The 20195-nt window shown below is 39.3% G+C and overlaps 1 protein-coding gene across 5 annotated transcripts in view; it reads left to right on the top strand.

Moving 5' to 3' along the window:
* Positions 1–19673, top strand: part of LOC113115737 (rho GTPase-activating protein 29-like) — a 35964-nt gene extending 16291 nt beyond the window's left edge. Inside the window, exons 3-23 of one of the 5 annotated variants that reach the window (XM_026283325.1) lie at positions 2257–2400; positions 4918–5014; positions 5542–5614; positions 6628–6682; positions 7521–7658; positions 7746–7810; positions 8039–8149; positions 8230–8310; positions 8389–8556; positions 8775–8912; positions 9297–9487; positions 9828–9997; positions 12877–13008; positions 13740–13838; positions 14311–14474; positions 14570–14758; positions 14854–14991; positions 16900–17126; positions 17273–17546; positions 17631–17733; positions 17857–19673. In XM_026283325.1, coding sequence (XP_026139110.1) covers positions 2257–2400; positions 4918–5014; positions 5542–5614; positions 6628–6682; positions 7521–7658; positions 7746–7810; positions 8039–8149; positions 8230–8310; positions 8389–8556; positions 8775–8912; positions 9297–9487; positions 9828–9997; positions 12877–13008; positions 13740–13838; positions 14311–14474; positions 14570–14758; positions 14854–14991; positions 16900–17126; positions 17273–17546; positions 17631–17733; positions 17857–18770 — 3671 coding nt within the window. In that variant the 3' untranslated portion in view covers positions 18771–19673. The other 4 variants (XM_026283320.1, XM_026283311.1, XM_026283333.1 and 1 more) reach the window with 4 other exon arrangements.
* Positions 19674–20195: the final 522 nt, after the last annotated feature.

The following is a 20195-nucleotide window of genomic DNA, read 5'->3' as shown; positions in this document are numbered from 1 at the left end:
CTCAAAATATGCAGTTAATATCACCTCATTTTCCAACGATTCTCAAATGATTTGTTCAAAGCAGTTCTAACAATCAGTCTCTATAAACTGCTCCTTTCCATGAGCCTAATCTGCTCTGATTGGTCAGATGGCCCAGTCTGTTGTAATTGGTCTACCATGAACAGCGTGTTTCGGAAATGGTATCCCGCGTTGAACTTCCCAAAGCCCCTTTCGCACTTAGCGTTGATCCCGGAAAATTGCCAGAGTGCCTTCTGTGTGAATGCAAACACATCCCGGGATTGATCCTGGGAACTAACCCACAATTGGGACCTAACAACAACCTAGTCCTGGATTTGGAAATGGGAACAAGCCCTGTACGATCAAAAGCCAGGACCAATGCCATAAAAGGTTGTGTGTCGAAGTGATGTCCAACTCTTTTACATCAATGTTCACGATGAAAAGATATGGGGCTGAAATATGAAAAAATATGAGCTCCTCACTGCCAGCGCTAAAGCTGAGATGGTTCGCCAGTTTAGTGGAACAATACACATCAGGATCTTTATGGGATGTGTGTGAATGCACACACAGATTCCGGAAAATCACTGGCAGTGTGAATGAACCAAAATTAAACAATCGCGGGACAAATCACAGGCCACATTATCTGCGTATTTGAAAGAGGCTCAAGATTAGAGAAGCATTCTTCAGTAAAATGATGGGAACACAAAAAAAGATCGGCCTTGTACTGCTGTGGTACAGTGCAAAAAAATATTTTAAACTAGAGGTTGACCGAAAGTGGATTTTACCGATATAAAATTCATTTTTTCAAAAATCATAAAATTAAAGAAAAGATCCAAGTAATTCAGAAAACATCTTAACCCTTAAAAGAGCTCTTAAGGTCCAAAATTGTTAGGAGTACGACAAGTACTTTCAAGAGGCTTAAGAGTTTGTTTAGAAGTGGAGAAAATCAACAAAATGTGGAGAGGGAGAATAAATTCATTGCACACAATGCATGACAGTGAGTTAATAAGACTCTTCACATTAGATCGCACAGTGATCATGTTTGACCGTGATCATGTGATTATTGATCCAGAGCGTTATTGTTAGAGTCATGCTAACTTCTCCGACAGTTTAAAAATGCCATAGCGCCAAAAATGAATAATCACTACATTATCTACGACAATGTTTACACTGTCAGTGTTTTCTTACAGGTGTGAGACTTGAAATGTCTGTTTCAAACAACACAGTCACACACAGAACACAAAACTGATGGAAAGCGCTACAGTGGAGAACAGTGTCTGGATCTAAAAACTTCAGATGACGCACAGCTCATTTCTCCGTAGCTGTAAAGTGAAACCACACGAGAGGCTCTCACACTGTACTAGTTGTCCAGTTCATACGGCGCATGTTTTTTGAGAATGTGGTCCTGAAAATGTAAGTTCGGTTATAGAATGTGGTTGTCTCCTCTGTTATCTTCTGTTGTGTGAACGTGACTGCACATTAACTATTTGGAAACTGGAAAAATGTATTTGATTAAATGTTATTTATTCCTGTGACCGTAAAGCTGAAGTTTTAGGAGCAGTTTCCTCCAGTTTTCAGTATCACACAATCCCTTTAGTAATTTAAAATAATATTTTCAATGTTAAATCAGTTGTGCTTCCTAATATTTTTGTTAATATTGACCATTATAGAAAGCTCAAAAGAACATTATTTAATTGAAATGTAAGTCTTTTATAACATTATACATTATCTCTACTCACACTTCTGATCAATTCAATGCAAAAACAGGAAATAAGCCAGTCAAAACTCTCTAATCTTCATGATGGCAGTACTAACGTGCAGTCAACAGTAATGAAGTGCCTCACTCTGTATGTCACTTTCATACAAAAAATAAAAATAAAATCTGTTATCACACGTCTAGATAGGTGTGCATACAGTAGCTGAGTTCTTTTCTTATCTTGCTGTCTGCCTTCTCTCGAGCGCACAAAAGCAGCGTCTGCATCTCAGCCAAAGCGCAACCTCGTACACTGCTCATTATCTCTAACCACATGGGCATGCACAGTCACAGAACAAGAGTGCTGTCGGATGTATCAGTGTCACTTATTTCATGTGCACTTTGAAGAGGTGTCACAAGGGGATCTTTAAACGGACTCAAAATTCTAAACCTTTCGATGTCGCTGCTGCACCAATGTAGTTTTAAATGAGTGCATCTTCAAAAACACCTGGAGAAAGCTGAGCTCATGACATTGTGGTCTCTGTCTATATGTCTGTCACCCACAGAAAACCAAGAGTGCTCGCAGCACGTGGTCAACGAGCGACTTGAGGAGCTGGCACGTGTGTTGAAGACCGTCATTGGCAAGCACCAGGCACTAAACTCATCAGAAATTCTAGGTGCTGCAGGCACCGTCATCGCCAAAGTCAAAGGTAAGCATCCTCCTTCAACTCCACCCCTGTTCAGAACCAACAGCTTAGAATTAATCTTGTCTGCGTAAGTATTCACACAAAACATTCATAGAACTGCAGCACAGACTTGTCAATTTGACAATGAATATTTAAAAAAAGAAAAACTTTGATTGTTGCATTAATATTTAAAAAATGAGACCATGCTTGATGTGGCTTAATGGATTAAGACAGTGATGAAAATAATGCATCATTATTTTAGCTCTTGTTTTTATCTTAGATTATCTTAGATGTGAAGTCAAAGTGAAGCCAAGTTTTTGTATGGATGGCAGACTTCTTATTCACGTGCTAAGAAAAAAAAATTAGATTATCAATATAAAGACATTACTGCATGGTTATGTAATATATAAATGTGTACATCAGTTCAGTTTGCAATGGATAGCAGCTTCAGAAGAGGAAATGGATGTTTTTTGTGGTGTTTTTTTATTGGTTATCCTCATCATTTCTAGCTGTTTTCAACTGTATGTTTTGGCATCATTGATTTGGCCACTAGAGTATCATCATTTGCCACTAGATGGCCAGAGACCCCACTGAGCTCCCATGCGTCCTTTAAAGTCCCTTTATTGTTTCTGTCAAAGGTAAGTCTGAAGAGTTTAACAGAGGGAAATAATGTGTTTTTTTTTTTTTTTAAATGCCCGAGGCCTTCATCTTTTCTATTTTTTTTTACCTTTTGAATGAGGAAGTTAAGAATAGATAAATCTCAGATAACCGCCTCAAATTACCTGTTTGACTGACATTCCAGAGTGTGCTTCCCATTCACGCTTGCATTTTAAAAACCCAACATCAATGTCATCCGTCTGTCTTTCTCCTGATGGATAGCTATGAACTTGAGGCAATCAAAATGCCCATATCCTCCCCTACCCCCAAATACGCTCAATCTGTGTGTTCTTCTATCTTTAGAAAAATAAAATAAATAAATAAGAAAAACTGTTGCATAGTTTTGCTGAAGATTCACTCCGGGGGCGCAGCAATAAAAGCGTCAAGTGTCTCAAGTTATTGAAATTCTTTCTTCCCCCGCGCTTGTCTAGAGTGAGTCAATGACTCGCTGTATTTTTATCTTTGCTTCTAATCTAAGGAGACTCTGTTATCTCAGGTATTTCATCCTATCTTATGACGCATTCCACCTGATAAAGTGATTCCTGTATGCTTTACTTTGCCACAAGTATATGGTAAGAATCTTAGATATTTTTAGCAAAAAACCCATATTGACAAATTTGTAAAAAAATCTTTCCAATGATGCAAAAAATGCTTTTGAGGGTTTTTCTTTGAGAGGACTGCTTTCTGAATGCAGCCATGTCCGTATTTGAGCTGCGAAGGGGGCAGAATCATTGTTGTGGAACTGCAGGATGTCCTGAGGAAGAAGTCAGCGTTCCTTTGCAGGGGCCACTGAGCCGCCCGCCTGCATTCAGAAGCAGACAGGCATGCACCAGGAGCCACGCACCTCTCACGCTCTCGTCTCCAGTGCCATCCCCTCTGCTCACTTGCTAGCTGTGAGTATGAATGGCGGTTGAGGGGGGGCGATTCCCACCTCTGCTGACAGTCACTGCATTTTGCATGACATCCAAGCAAAAAAAGCGCCCATGCGGAACGGCAAACTACAGATGATATTGCTTTTTTTTTTTTACGGCTTTGACAGTTTTTATTGTATGTGAGGGAAAAAAGTGGAAGTCGAGCTCCACTGAATCATTGTGAACTAGGCTGTGCCCTTAGTTCCTGAAGTTCTGGGCTAGTTCGTTAATCTATGCCTTACCATATCAAACCTGGATATGACTGCAAGTGGAAGTTAAAGGAGTTGGTGAGTTCGGTGAAAGTTGTTTGAACGACTGCTGATTGTTTTGCGAGTTCAAGCTTTGTCAGTGTTTCCTGTGAAGGGGAGGCTCAGCTACCAGACAGGAAGCTCTTGGTAAATGCAAGTTTCGTAGCGCCTCTGAGACGTTACTTCTTGTCTATCACATATCAGATTTTTCAAATTAAGATTTCATGTCAATTTTATGTTAATTTATCTTTTGTCAGCTCGAAACATGGCAAACTGTGCATCAAAACGTGCTTTCTGTCATCTGGCCTCTTTTTGAAACAACGGAAACAGTTTATGAAGAAAGCCGTCTGTTGATTTATTTACATGCTAACAATACAGCATTTGATTTGTGATCTAGGGAAGCACGACCAAAGCAGCATTAGATGCTAATACAGGAAGAATTTGTGAAGGTTCCTTTTCTTTGTGCACCGTATTGTTCAGAATAAGTCTTAATTTACAGCATACTAAAATGACTCTCATATGGAATGAATGTATTCTATATTATCAGTGTTGTAGCTATTAATCAGTGCCCAACTGCTGTGGTGGTCCACTGTGGTGGGATTCATAATTCCACAGTAAACTCTAGGTCTACACCCCTGCTGTTCGTCGTCATTTGTTGAGAATTGTAATTTTGGTGCAGACTGCCATTTGGCTACACTTCTCATGTGTTTCATCACTTCCCACAGGCGTGAACGTCAAGGAAGTCAATAAACAAAACAAAGACACAATATTTGGCGAGATACACACATCAATCGATACTTTGGCGTTCACCTTTGGCAATGTGTGAGTACCAATTGTCTCTATTCTGTAGTCATATGTATATTCTGAATGCTCTGTCTGTCTAGAGTTACTTTCAGTTTCATTTAAGATGTACTTGTGTCACCTAAATGGATCGTTCTCCCAAAAATGAAAATTGAGTTACTCATCCTCATGCTGTTCCAAACCCATAAGACATTCTCAAAACATAAATTTCAGTCCACGCAACCACAACTTTGACAGTTCAAAAGTTCATAAAGACATCATAATCCAAATAAATCCAAGTGGTTTAAAGAGTCCAGCAAAGAGACTTGATGATCGCTTCATTTGTGATTCGAAGAGAAGCTAAAGTCAAGCAGGTTAGGAATGATGTGAGGGTGAGTAAATGATGACGGAATTTTCATTTTTGGATGAACTAACCCTTAATACTGCTCACATTCCTGATTTTAAAATGAGCTATCTGTAAAGAAAAATAACACCATAATATTATAACCTTCAATAGGTATGTTCAAGTTATGTTATGTGCAGTGACTTGTATTTGTTTTCCACTTCAGAGTGTCTGACTTCCTTATGGAAGATGTGGACAGTGGCTCCAGGTTGGGGTACACCCAAGCCAGAAGAAGTCGTGTAAGTAATCACCTAGATTGCCTTCAAAGGTCCTTGAAAAAAATGAGCTAAAAAAAGTCTTTATATACTCACCTATTTTTCAGTGGAACACAAATGGATCATTTTGCTCTTCACGCAGCTCTTTTCATACAACAACAGTTCATAGTGCTTACGTCTGCCAATACAAAGCACCGTTAAATGTCTTCCATGAATTCTGGAGCCATACAATAGCTTTATGTGAAAAACAGACTGAAATTTAAGCCAGTATTCTCTGCTCATAAACAACAGTATCATATGACTTCAGAAAGCTTGAAATACACTTCCATTTAAAAGTTTGGGGTCTGTAAGAAATGTTTTGAATATTTTTGACTAGAGTCTTCTGCTCACCAAGGCTGCATTTATTTTAAAATGTCATTTATTCCCGTGATTTGGTGCGGGATTTGATTTGATTTTCTTATCAATGTTGAAAACATGGTTGTGCCACTTGTGAGGAAACTGTGGTACTTTTTTTCAGGATTCTTTGATGAATAGAATGTTCAAACAGCATCTATTTGAAATAGAATACTTTTGTAGAATTCTATATGTATTTACTGTCACTTATGATCAATTTAATGCATCCTTGCTGAATAAAAGTAGTAGTTTGGCTTAGTTTTATGGCATTTGCATGCTTTCGATTTCCTTTTTGCTGATTGACAGGTGTGGTTCCTATGAACTGTCGTATGGAAAAAAAGAGGCTTGAAGCTTCTACAGAATTCTTTTGTGTTCCACAGAAAAATGACTAACATATTTTTAAAACAAGTTTGAGTAAATAATGACATTTCATTTTTTTGGTCAACCATGCCTTTAAGATTAGAGTTCTGCTTAGAAAATAAAGACACCAGGCTGGCCCCTGTGATTTAAAGAGCAAGGTCTTTCAAACTTTGATTGACTGAGACATTGAGAGACGAGATAAAAGAGAAGCACCTTTTCATCCCTCGCCTCTGTGATCAAACTTCTCATCCTGTGTGAAACGACTTTCTCTTTTTCTCCTCTAGTCTTTTGAAAACCTCTCTGAAGATTCAGGAGGCTGCAATCTAAATGATCTGGCAGGTAAATGGATTTCCTTTCCTTCTCCTTTTTGTCTTTCATCCTTCTAGCACGTTTTCCTCGCAAAGCCAGCACGCTCTTGTCACTGAGGTGTTGAAGAGAATCTCGTAACATGGTTTATGTGCCTTAGAGCAACAGTAATGCAAACTTCAACAAAGTTTTCTAGTTAAACAAACCACACATGAAAGGTGTTGTTCTAGCAGAGAGAGGATGAGCTGCTCTGACATAGGTCATAATCAGCCAGAGAACTCCACACACTTGTGTTGTTTTTCATATAGTCGAGCTTGTTTGCCAAATGGTTGACATTCTTTGGGTTTTTTTTTGATCGTTTGTATGAGGAATGGGAACCACATGTGGCTTTTTGGGCGGGGTGCTTGGATTCAGCGCACTTGAGTTGTGTATCAGTGCATTTGGCAAAGGTTAAGGTTTTATGAGAAGATCTGATTTTACGAGATGTACATACATCTGATGTTTTAGAAATACTTTAGAATAGAACCTTTTTCTTTTAAGTCAGTGGGATGGGTATATGTTTATTCCTCTTGAAAGCAAGTTCGCCACCAGTTTAAGTGCTGTCGCTGCCTTTAATAAAGCTGACTTGTAAAATTTGCCTCGTAACTTTTGGCCTATAAACCCTGTAGGGCGGTAATATTTAAAAGTAGATTTTAAATGACAGTTGTAGAGAGTGGAGAGACTGAGGTTAAGGAAATATAAATGTCTTCAAATGGTACTGCTGTGCATTTTCAGATGGTTTTTTTTTTTGTGTTTGTGTATCATTTTTTTGGGAAGTGTGTGTGTGTTCATATGCAGTGTTCTGGGTTTATAGATCCCGCTCTGTCCCCAGAGCTGTCCACCGTGGGGCAGGTGGACCTCCTTCTGCTGAAGAATGAGAGTGGAGTAGAGTCGGCTTTGCTCTACGCCAAGGCCTGGTCCAAATACACCAAAGACATGTTGGCCTGGGTAGAGAAACGCCTCAGCCTGGGTCAGTCCATTCTTAAAGCCTGGTCTTTTGTTTTGCGTCTTCATTGTTGAACTTTAGTGTTTCATATGGTATCTCTGTATTTGACAGACATGGAATGTGCCAGAAGCTTTGCTAAGATGGCAGAATCGGCAAAGGCAGTGGCAAGCCAGCAGGTGATGGTCTTTTGTTTTAATTAGATGTGATTGTTTAATTTTTGGGAAGAATTTTGAAAGAAATTAATAATTTCATTTGACAAGATCATAAAATTTGATAGCAAAGACATTTATAATGTATTTCTATTTCAAATAAATACTACGATTTCTTTCAAGAATCTTACTGAATGTTAGGTTATTTGATTTTTGGCCTTTAAGTGACATTATTTCGTAACTGTGTTTCTAAAGGACTTCATGCCTTTCCGGGATATTTACGTCTCTGCCTTTAAAAATGAGATTGAGTACAATCAGGTTCTGCTCCAAACAGCTGGAGCTCTACAAACCAACAAATTTATACAGGTATGATCAGTTAAACCTGCTATACTTTTTTTCCTTCTCCAACTACTGAATCATTTACAAAATTCCAATAATTCCAACAGCCACTGCTGGCCCGCAAGAACGATCTGGACAAGCAGAGGAAAGAGCTAAAGGAACAATGGCAAAGAGAGCTTAAGAAAATGGTGAATATGATTATTTGATTATTTCATCACTAGCATTCCTTTAGAACCGCAAGCGCTTAATAACCCGTATGTTTTCAGAGCGAGGCCGAGAGCGCTTTGAAGAAGGCTCGGCTGCTGAAGGTGCAGAAGAAGGAGGAGTACGAGAAGGCACGCAGCTCCACCAGCCGCACTGAGGAGGAGCAGCCAACAGCAGGAGGCAGGACACTGGAGAAGAAACGAAGGGTGGAGGAAGAGGCCCTACAGAAGGTACTGCAGAAACTGCACTATAAAGAATTCTAAAACTTCAAATTCAACTCCAAGATGATTACAGACTGCACAAACACACACACACCCTTATGTTTATTGACCTTGTTTATTGGGCTTCAAAGTGGTGACGAGGCACACACTTTGGCTTAAAGCAGGCAAGGCAAATCACTATGCTTTTGTTCTGTTTGGCTGATGGTCTGTTTTTGTGGTGATTCTAGGCAGAGGAAGCGCAGGAGCTGTATAAAGCGTGTGTGGCCGATCTAGAGGCGAAGAAGGTCAGCCTGTCAAACGCAAAGAGTGAGATCCTCACTCAGATTCGGGAGCTGGTCTTCCAATGTGACCTGACCCTCAAATCGGTCTGTATCCATGTCACAACAACACTACAATACAGTCTAAATGTTTGGGATATGTACGATTATTTAATGTTTTTGAATTGAATCAATAAGTATTAATTCAAATGTAATTTATTACTGCAGTGACAAAGCTGAATTCATTACGTCAATGTTGAAAATGCTTGTGCTGCTAAATATTTTTCGGAAACCATGAAATATATAGGAAACTCAACAGAACAGCCCTTTTTTAAATTAGAAAAATTTGGTAACATTTTAAATATCTTTACCGTCACTTTTGATCTTAATTGCTAAAGTATTCATTTCTTACTGACCCTACTGAACTTTTGACATTCTCCATGAAAATAAATACCAATATTGTGTACTGACTATCCTCACAAACTCTTATAGGTGACGGTGAACTGGTTCCAGATGCAGCAGACTCAGACCCAACCTCTGTCAGTCAACTACCAAGCTCTAAGTGAACAGGCCAAAAAGTATGAGCCGGGCCAGCACTACTCTGAGTTTGTGTGCAGCCTGCCTAAAGAGCGTGTGTGGCTGGAGTCTCTGTCTCAGGACTTTACCACTTCCTCAAAAACGGGGTAAGTCCACACTCAAGTTTCCGCGTGGGTCAGAAAGAGGCTGCATTGTTTGCATCTTCCTCAGGAAGAATGATGAACGAAACAACAGTCGGTCATAGCATGTTGTTTATTCAGGAGTTCTGCTCTACATAATCGCTGCCCCGTATAAACTCCTCTGACCTCTGGATCACACCCACGTGCAAACATACTGGCCAGTGCCATCACCTTAGTTTACAGTGCATTCAAATCTCACACGTTCATGTTGAGTAACCCATTTCACAATCACCTGAGATTTTGCGCAGCCTGTTTTGCCTGCGGTATTTTAATAAAGCATGTTTTAACAAGTGTCATTCCTTTCCAGAATGTCCCTTCATAAGAGGTCTCAGAGCAGCACCCGCTCATCCCATGGGAACCTGTCACAGAGCTCTGTTACTTCGGCAGATAATCACAGTGCAGATGAGGTTGAGGGTGCCATACAACCCAAGGCCAAGATCGCTGAGAGACGATCCAATAGCAGTTTAGACATGCAAGGTAAGAGATGTTGTGTCTTAGGGTGCGTTCACACTTGTAGCTCGGTTCTCTTGGTTTGTTTGGTTCTGGATCAAGAAAGAAAACAATACATTTGGTCCTGGTCTGCTTAGCGTTCACACTGGCCTTTTTGACGGTGAAACTTAAGGCATAGTGATGCATTCACAACCTAATTGGTCGAGTTGAATCATCGAACACCCCAAACAAAAGTTATGTTTAACTTTAAGTGGCGTTGCGCAGACCGATCAGTGTATGACATCAAAGTACCCATTCACCGACCGGTCTGATCAGCGCCGCTTTAAGTCGAACAAACCTAATGCCGTCTGCATGCTGCGTGTACCACCTACGAGCTAATTTTGTTTTGGATACAACGCTCGTTCCACGTCGTCAAATCATGTTGCATGGCATCGCTGCGCATCCTGTCATTACTACCTGTTTTTGATTCATTTAGAAGTATTTTGTCCATGTTGCATTCATATTTCATTCAAACCGCACCAGAGTTTGTTACCAATACCCATCTTTTTAGCTGTCTCTTTCCGCTTGTTTGGTGCGCACCAGGGTTCAGATGGAAGTGTTCATGCTTACTCAAATGAACCACACTTAAAGGGGGGGGTGAAATGCTCATTTTCACTCAATCTCCTGTTAATCTTGAGTACCTATAGAGTAGTACTGCATCCTTCATAACTCCAAAAAGTCTTTATTTTTATTATATTTATAAGAGAAAGATAGTCTGTACCGATTTTTCCTGGAAAAACACGAGCGCCTAGAGTCGTGACCTGTGGGCGGAGCTAAAGAATCATGAGCGCCAGTAGGCTTTTGTTATACGGGAGCGCGCGCTCTTCCGGCAGATGTGCCTTAGGACCCATATAAGGAAATTCCGCTCCATCTAACATCACACAGACCCATACTCGTAAAAAACTTTCCGAAACTTGTGACAAACCAGAAGAGGTTTTTTTGGAACAAAAATACTCCTTCAAACGTACAACTTAATTTTTGAAACTTTGTCCATGTTTAGCATGGGAATCCAACTCTTTAACAGTGTAAAAAACTCAGTATGCAAGAAATATCATTTCACCCCCCCCTTTAAAGGACAATCGCACTGGAGTTTAAAAACGGTTGGCGTGCCCAGGCGCACGGTCTAAACGTTTTTTCCCTATTCTCTTAATGAGTAGTGGGTGTTTTTTGGGTGTAACGTGCAATAAACCAATCAGAGTCTCATCTTCCATTCCCTTTAAGAGCCATTTGCACTCATGCCATGACAGATTTTAATAAGCAACATGTACGCTCTTTAAATGACAAAGTAAAAACATTGCATATTTTATCAATGCGCCTGAACAAACCTATTTTTTTAGACCAGCACGCCCATGGGCGCAAAAATGAGCGCAAATGCATTTGATAATTAAATGACGGAAAATGAAAAACAGCGCCAGACTGAAACTAGCAAACACACTTGCGCTGCGCCTTGCATCACATTGCGCCGGGTGTATGATAGGGCCCTTAGTCAGCAAGGAACTAACCCGACGACAAAAACGTTGCACAGGGCCTGAATTTCATTTTGAAAAATTGGGGGAATTCCCCATTTAGGTGGCTCTTATGGTGGGGATTTTGTTAATTTGATGGGGGAGTTTAAATGTTTCCTTACAAAGTATATTTATAATATATGATAAGTGCAAGCCAGTTGTTTGTGCATAATGATGTTCCTACTTTGCATGCTGTGTTAAGGAATTATATGTATAGTTTCATGTGTCTAAGTGATTCAAGAAATACAGTTATAACGGCCTTAAATGATCCTACAAATAATGACAAAAGGTATTCCTTCCTATTCTGGAAGCACTGGCATTCAAGTGTGTAGTATGTTTTCTTTTTTATTATATGGACCTAAGGGTCTGAAATAATAATAATAATAATAATATTTGTGTTTTACAGTTTATAATATCGTTGATTTGTATTTATTTTGTGAGGAAGATACTCCAAAAGAACTTTGATTTTAAACTCTGAATTACATTTATTTTAACTAAAAAAGACAAGTAAACAGTCAGTAATAAAATAAGAATAGATAAATATACAATACAATACAATAACAAAATACAACTGAAAAAATAAATGAGCACTTGGATGTTTAAAATTGTAAAACTCAAAAGCATATGCAAATGATGCATTCTGTCATCTGTGCCATGCCTCATTCACACTGAAATATTTGCGGGAATTTCCCACCTTACAAGCTTGAAAACTGCAGGAATGAGTAGAAATATAAACAATAATATCTGTTTGTTAAGCAGATTTCCTTTTACTTCCATTGTTTGGACAAACAGACAGTCCTGCTTTTAACTCGCTGTAACTCACATTGAGCCAAAGTTGCTATGTCAGGCTGCTCATGCTGATAGAACAAGCCTTTGGGTGACGTCAGTCTACTCAACCTGCATTTGTTAGACTCTAAAACTCATTTTGTTTTCTTAGCACTTAAACAAGATCCTGAGATGCTTGGCACTATTACGCACATATGTCTGGCAAGCTTCAGCATCCTGAACAGCTTATTAGTTTTATAGCTTTCCCCAGCTTTTACCCAGCGTTGGCCGTCCACAGCTTGGACAAAAGTCAGGATTTAGGCCCAAACCCAGATCGCCCTCAGCTTTCCAAAATGCCCCTGTGCTGTGACACCATCAGCCTGTTGGATTGCAGTCTGAGCTCATATTTAATGCCGCATCTAGGCTAGATGACTAAACTACGAATCAAGCACATGAGCAGAATTCTCGTGTTTTTAGAGATGAGAACTCCGAACTGAATGAAACATGCAGACAGACTGATTCTCCCAACCCCACGGGATTTGCTTCCTCAGTTTTAGGACTAAAAGGTAATTCTGTGGTTAATTCTGTGTGTTGCAGTGTTGAGTACGCAGGGCTCCCAGCGGGCCTGGAGCTTGGGCAGTGCCAGTGGAGGGGGCATGTGCAGTGACTCAGAAAGTGCTGGAGGAAGCAGTGAGTCTCGCTCAGTGGACTCCCCCACAGCTAGTCCAGGTACTTTTTCTGATGTCAGCACATTGTGGCTTACAATGCGTTTCACAATATGGGACATGTGTTATATTTTAAATAAAGTATTTCTTATAAATCACAAGTAGATCTGAAAACTGGTTATTTTATCAGTGTTTATTATTTTTTTAAATTGTAGATTATTTCCTATGTATTTTTATATTATTCATTAATTGTACCTTGTTCTTGACAAACATAGCCTTCTGTACTGCTGCATTTCATTTATTTTATTTTCCTTGCCAACATTATCAAAAATATAAAACTATATTTTTCATTCAACATTTTAATAATAATAATAATATAAATCATATATTAACACAAAAAAGCTAGATGTTGTAATATGCTTACATCAGCAGAATTTAACAGAATGTGCAAAGCAACAATGTTCACAACAGCAAAGACAAGGCAGGAACGAAACATGTATGTGATCAACAACTTTTAGGACGTGAGAATGTCAGCTCTGGCCTAATCGGGAGAGTGACAGTTTTGTCAGATGTCCATAGATGTTTTACTCTGGCCAGTTGCGTCAGCCATTGTTATTGTCAACTGCAACGTATTTCATCCAAAAAAGAAGTTCCTCTACAAATATTGCTAGTTTAGGCACTTTTGTAAGATTTGCTTATAAAGTGTTTGACCTAGTTCTCCGTGGACAGGATGGAGAAGTGCTCTGCATGATGGAAGTATCTCGTGTGTGTTTACGTGTGTGTTTCGTGTTACAGGGGATTTCAAACGCAGGCTTCCCAGAACGCCCTCAACTGGTACCATGTCTTCTGCAGATGACCTGGATGAGAGGGAACCACCTTCCCCAATAGATAATGGTTGGTAGTACAAACTGAACCGAGTGATTGTGTGAGTCTGTGCTCATAGATGTGCGGTGACACCACAGGTTTGTGTTTATTACGCAAGTTCTGAATTGCTTGCTCACATATTTTTGCTTTCAGTGCAGCTGCGCAGTTTGGCTTGCTGTTGACATTGGCAAAATGTCACAGCTAACAGTTCCTGTTTCCACCGAGTGTTACATTTCAGTAATAATTGCTGAATGTAAACAAACGTTAAATATAAGGAAACACACTTGAGGAACTGGAGAGAAGGTCATGCTTCCTCAATAGTACTAAAAGAATCATTAATTACGTAGGAATGCGGGCCAGAGTCATGAAAGTTCTTTCAGCTCCTATCCCAACTCACATTTAAGACCCTTCATGATCCTTTGGCCACACCAGAACTTTGTTAGTGGGCGAGCACAGTGTTTTTCGCTATTGAAACACATGTCTTTGTCTTGTCTTGTCTCAGGCCTTGCTGAGATGGTGATTGAAGTGGCCAGTTCTCCCGGCCCTTTCCGTAATGCTCAGATGTCAAAAGCAGCACAAACTCACAAGTTGCGGAAACTGCGAGCGCCTTCCAAATGCAGAGAGTGTGACAGTCTGGTGGTGTTTCACGGGGCTGAATGTGAGGAGGTACCGTCATCATCATCTACACCCACATTGATTCTGTTCACATTGTTCATTAGAGCCGGTTGTCATGTATTTTTTTTTTTTTGTTATATATATAGTGCTCTTTGGCCTGTCATAAGAAATGCCTGGAGACTCTTGCCATTCAGTGTGGACATAAGAAGCTCCAGGGCAGACTGCACCTGTTCGGGATTGAATTCGCCCAGGTAGCTAAGAACAGTCCTGACGGCATCCCCTTTATCATCAGGAAATGCACCTCAGAAATCGAGAGTCGTGCCCTGAACATTAAGGTGAAGAATAAAGATGTGACTGAAAGGAATTTGTTTAATTCAGTGTTTGTGAGTCGATTTTTCTGAGTGACACCTCCTTTTCGGTTCATTTCAAGGGCATTTATCGGGTGAATGGGGCGAAGTCTCGTGTGGAAAAGCTGTGCCAGGCCTTTGAGAACGGAAAGGAGTTAGTGGAGCTTTCTGACCTCCACCCACATGACATAAGCAACGTGCTCAAGCTTTACCTGAGACAGGTGTGGCGGGACAAGTAATCCCAGTTTCATCATGTCTGTATGAAACTTGACATAATAGAGTGCAACAGAAACCGCCCGCTTTCTGGTTTCAGTATTTTTCAAGTAAAATTTTTGGTAACACTTTATAATAACTGCACACTATTAATAATTAAGCATTAGTAAACAGATAATTCATAATTTATAAAGCATTAATAGACAGTAATAATCAGTTTATAAGATAAGATATAATGCTTTATTCTTGATTCATACTTTATTCATGATCAATTTATCATTTCTCAATCAAGTATATCATTATTTGCAAACCAGTTATTTAGGAGTTGCCAGTGATTCATAAGATCACAAGAAATGTAGTAAATTCAGGTAGTTATAAAGCATTTAGTAGTGATCAGTTTACTATTTATGTGAGCTAATCTAAAGTGAGGACTAGTTATGCCTTGTAAAGCATTTATAAAGGCTCAGTTATCTTCTAAACAAAAAAACAGAAACAAACACAACACAGTGATACAGAACATAGAAATATTAACAGCCTTTAAATCTCATTTGTAAAAGCTTTACAAGGCATAACTAGTCCTCACTTTAGATGAGCTCACAAAAATAGTTAACTAACAACTACATATGTTTTATAACTACCTGAATTAACCCTGAATTACAGTAGAAATACATGTTAATAAACCATTTATTAACACTATAAGTAACTATTACTATATGTCTGAATAAAAAGATGTATGAATGCACATTTAAATAGTTTATTAATCATTTACTTACAATTTCTAAGTGATCTTATGAACCACTGACAACTCCTTAATAACTGGTGTGTAAATAATGCTATACTTAATTTAGAAAGGATAAATTGATCATTAATAAAGTATGAAAAAACAATTATTAAATACATTATAGATATGCTTTTAAATAAGGTATAAAGCATTTATATCTGTATTTATAAACTGCTTATGAATGTCTATTAATGCTAGATAAATGATGAAGTTTCCTAATGCTTAACTAATGATTAATAGCATGCAGTTATTATAAAGTTAGTTATATGTCATGAACCAAAGCAATCAGCTATGAGGTGAATCACAGCATTGAATACTTTGATTTGAAGTAAAAAAAACTTCTATGTTAGACAAAGGTGTGTACTTAACAGCTTTAATATTGGAAACAGCTACAATCCTATGTAGCATTGCCAATGACATAAAACAATGGATAAACATAAAACTATTGATTTTAAAGATGTTGAGGTAACACTTTCAAATAAGGTTCATTAGTTAACATGATCTAAGCATGAACAATACTTCTACAACATTTTCTGATATTAGTAAATTTCAGCATTTCCTAATACATTATTGAAATCAAAAGTTGTATTTGTTAACATTAGTTATTGCATGGTGAACTAACATGAACAATGTATAACTGTATTTTATGACATTATCAAAGATTAATAAATACTGTAACAGATGTGTTACACACAGTACATGTTAGTTAATACATTAATGTTAAAAATGACATTGTAAAAGTGTTACCGATGTTGATTGTGTATAGAAACAATATATATGACGTGTATTGCAAAATATACAGTATATGTACACTGATATTTAAGTAGTTTGAAGCATGTGGGAAATGACGCAGTGCTTCATGGGATTGGACAGGCATTAAAGTGTTTAGAAGGGATTCTCTGTTTGGTGAGATTATATATGGAGATTATATCACCAGTTAACAATCTTGTAGCTCATATTAGGTCTGTCTTTAGGGTTTGATAAGTTAAAAATCAGTTCCTTAAGGAGAAAAAGTAAAAGAAACCCAACTGTTGCACTGTATAGGGTTCTGGTGCTCTTCACATTTAGAAAAATAAATAAATAATACATTTTGCTGATTTGTCATTGTCTAAAAACGTATTCAATTGTCTTTCAGTTGCCAGAGCCATTGATTCTCTATCGGTATTATAATGATATGATCGGGCTGGTGAAAGAGACTCAGAACATGGGCGAGACTGACTCGACCAAAGAGACATCACCAGGAGAGCAGCCGTGCCTCAGTATTGAGCTCAAAAGAGTCCTCTTCAAAATCAGAGACCTCCTTCGCCAGCTTCCTGCCGCCCACTACAAAACCCTGCAGTTCCTCATCACCCATCTGCACAGGTAAACAAAAGCGTGTTTTAATAGCAAAGAAGCGGGAATCCATCATTGGGATCTGTTTTTTCTTGTTGCCTGATGTCTTTAAATGGATTTAGGGAAACTGAAATATAATTTATGACTCAGACACTTTACTGTTCACTGTTCTACAGAGTGTCGGAGCAGGCTGAGGAGAACATGATGACCACTAGTAACCTGGGTATCATCTTCGGTCCGACGCTCATCAAGCCCAGGCAGCTGGAGGCAGAAGTGTCGCTGTCCTCTCTGGTTGACTACCCCCACCAGGCCCGAATGGTGGACCTGCTCATTAGGCACCACCACATGATCTTTGATGCCCCCCTCAGCCCACCGGTGTCTCCCACCAGTCCGACAGAACCTCAGCCAGCACTCAGCCGTCACTCCAGATCGCTCATGGATATCAAAGAGGTGAGATGGGCCAGAGATCGAAAGCTAGACTTTTAAGAAAAAAATATAAATTCATGATTTCTGATCCGTTTGTCTTCCTTACAGAGTACAAAAGCCTCCAAGAGACACTCGTCCGTGATTACCTCTGCACAGCTGAGGGAGGAAGTGAAGGAGATGAAGACACGGGATGATAAAGTGCAAACACCTGGTCAGTATGATTGTTTCTGCTCATCTTTGGTATTAAAGTCAAACGTGGAAGAATAGATCATGTTTTTCATCTGAAAGTAAAAATTTATGCCAGTTCAAGTAAATGAAGTGTTTTTCTCTCCAGCAGGTGAGGGCTCAGATGTCAATGGGGTTGGCTCAGCTCCTGTGGACATGCAGAAGTCCACATCTGTGTTCAGCCGGCCGAGTGCCAGCAGCCGAGGGGTGCAACTACGTCCCCAGCGCTCCAAGCCAGTGTCTCGACCCATCAGCATGCCTGTGGAGAGACTGCTCAGCGAGTGCAACAGCTCCAGCGCAGAGGAGCGTGAACCCTCGCCGGCTGCCATTCAGGAGACGGCTGAACCGGAGAAGCCTTCAACACCTCGTCCCAGCAGCTACTTCAGGAACCCGCTAATCGACACTCAGTCGCTGAGGAAGACCTGGGACAGACAGTACAGGAATTATGATGTGACGCCCAGAACTGCAATGATAGTGGCCAACCTGTCTTCCTCCAGTGTGCCAAAAACGTCAGAAATGAATGTTGTACCCCAAAGTAGTGGCAATAGAAAAGATGGTCCTAGCAATTCCGGGGGGGCTCCGATATCCTTCCGAGCGCCACGGATACTAAAACCCCCTTCTGGAACGTTCTATAGACCTTCATCAGTAAGCCAAATCAGGTCATCTGACTCCGTTTCAGCTGCTACAACCACTACCACAGGAGCTGTATACACAACAGCCATTACCATATTAAACACACCAGCGGCCACATCAACAGTGACGACAGTCTCCACAGCAGTAGCGACTCCCCCATCCACACCAACAGCATCAGTGACTGTCGCTCTAAAAGCCAAGCGGACTTTAACAGGAGCAGCAGAGGAAGGACTGTCAGAGAGCGACTCGATCAGCCCCGTCACTCTCTCTCCGCCTCAGTCTCCAAGCTCCAGCGCAGAGGAGCTCAGCCCTACGGACTCCAAACCCCTCTATCAGAGGCGCACTCGCCGAATGCAGGAGCTAGAGCAAAGACAGGCCCGTTTTGTTTAAAAAAATACAATATCAAATCCTGGATGGATTTTCTCACGCTTGGTACAGTATCCTATATGTGACACTCAGAAAGTGACTGATTCCTCCACAGGCCTCACTAGGTCAATATTAATAGTCTAGTAGACCCGTCTACGGCTTTATTTGTATGTATTTGTATGTAAGCAGTCTTTTGCTATACTGTATATATGAAAACTGTTTTAATATCCCTTTGAGAAAGGGCAAACATATTAGGAGAGAGGTGAAACATCTCCATGAAGTTTTCTGGATAGCTGTTTGTTAATGTCTCTTTATTAAGCTACCGTGCGAGCCAGAAATATCAGCAGAGGTCCAAAACATTTGTGACATTCGCTTATCCGTAAGTGAGCACCCGTTTCTATTATTTTCGGATATCGTTTCTGAACATTCATGCCAAATGTGTCTTATTCTTATTATCTCCATCAATGTGATAAGATGAGGTTTCAAGAGACACTTCTATATCAGTAAATAATCAGCTATATTAATGTTATTAAAGATAAAAAAGTTCTGTGTGATAATTGTATAAACTCAACAGGAATGTGTCAAGTATTGTCTGTACATTTATACCAACTTTCTCATTTTGATGCACATGCTAAGCCTAACATGCATTCAGTGCTGTGGCACCGCATCATCGCTGGCCTCGCGTGATGTAATGCAGTTATTGCTAGCTGTGGTATTTGTTTTTTTGATCTTGTCTTTTGGAAACACTCCTGCTTATGCAACAGCGTTTTAAGCTGCGTAAGTGCATCTGTTTCTGTCTGATTTCAGAGTCATATATGCATTTGTTTACATTTTTTACACATAACCTACTGCCATAAAGATACATCTATATCAGCAATTCTTGAAGACATGCAAAATGTTTGCAGATTAAATATTTAGTTAAAACTATTTTCTGCTCTTTTTTTATGTTTTGTCGTTTCGCATGTACAGGTGGATTCGCAAGACAAAATGTGGTTGCTAAGCTGTTTGAAGCGCTTGCTAGCATGTTGCTAAACAGTGGTTAGGTTTTTTTGGTGGTTGCTAGGAGGTTTATTTCTGGGACAATTTCTTTTTATTTGTTATAAAAAATGTGTAGTGTTATAAATTGGACTAAAACTAAAACTGAAGGTCAGTAGTAATATTAATAAAGTAATAGTAACATGAGTATAATATTTTATTAGTTAAAAGGATATAGAAATGTAAAAAAAAACTACAAGATTGAGATGTAAACAAAAATTGTAATGATATTTGAAAATCTAAAAATAAAAGCTCATTTATAATATTAATAAATAGTAAAGAAATTATACTAAAATGACTTCTGCACCGTGATTTCCTTTCCCATTGTTTTCTTTATATTTGATTACTAAGTAGTACAAATAAAACCAGCACATTTTGAGCCAAACAGTGTGGTAGAATCATGTTTAAAGGGAT

The sequence above is a fragment of the Carassius auratus genome, chromosome 2 (genome assembly GCF_003368295.1).
Source record: "Carassius auratus strain Wakin chromosome 2, ASM336829v1, whole genome shotgun sequence".
Classification (NCBI taxonomy): domain Eukaryota; kingdom Metazoa; phylum Chordata; class Actinopteri; order Cypriniformes; family Cyprinidae; genus Carassius; species Carassius auratus.
This window is presented reverse-complemented; position numbering and strand designations above follow the sequence as displayed.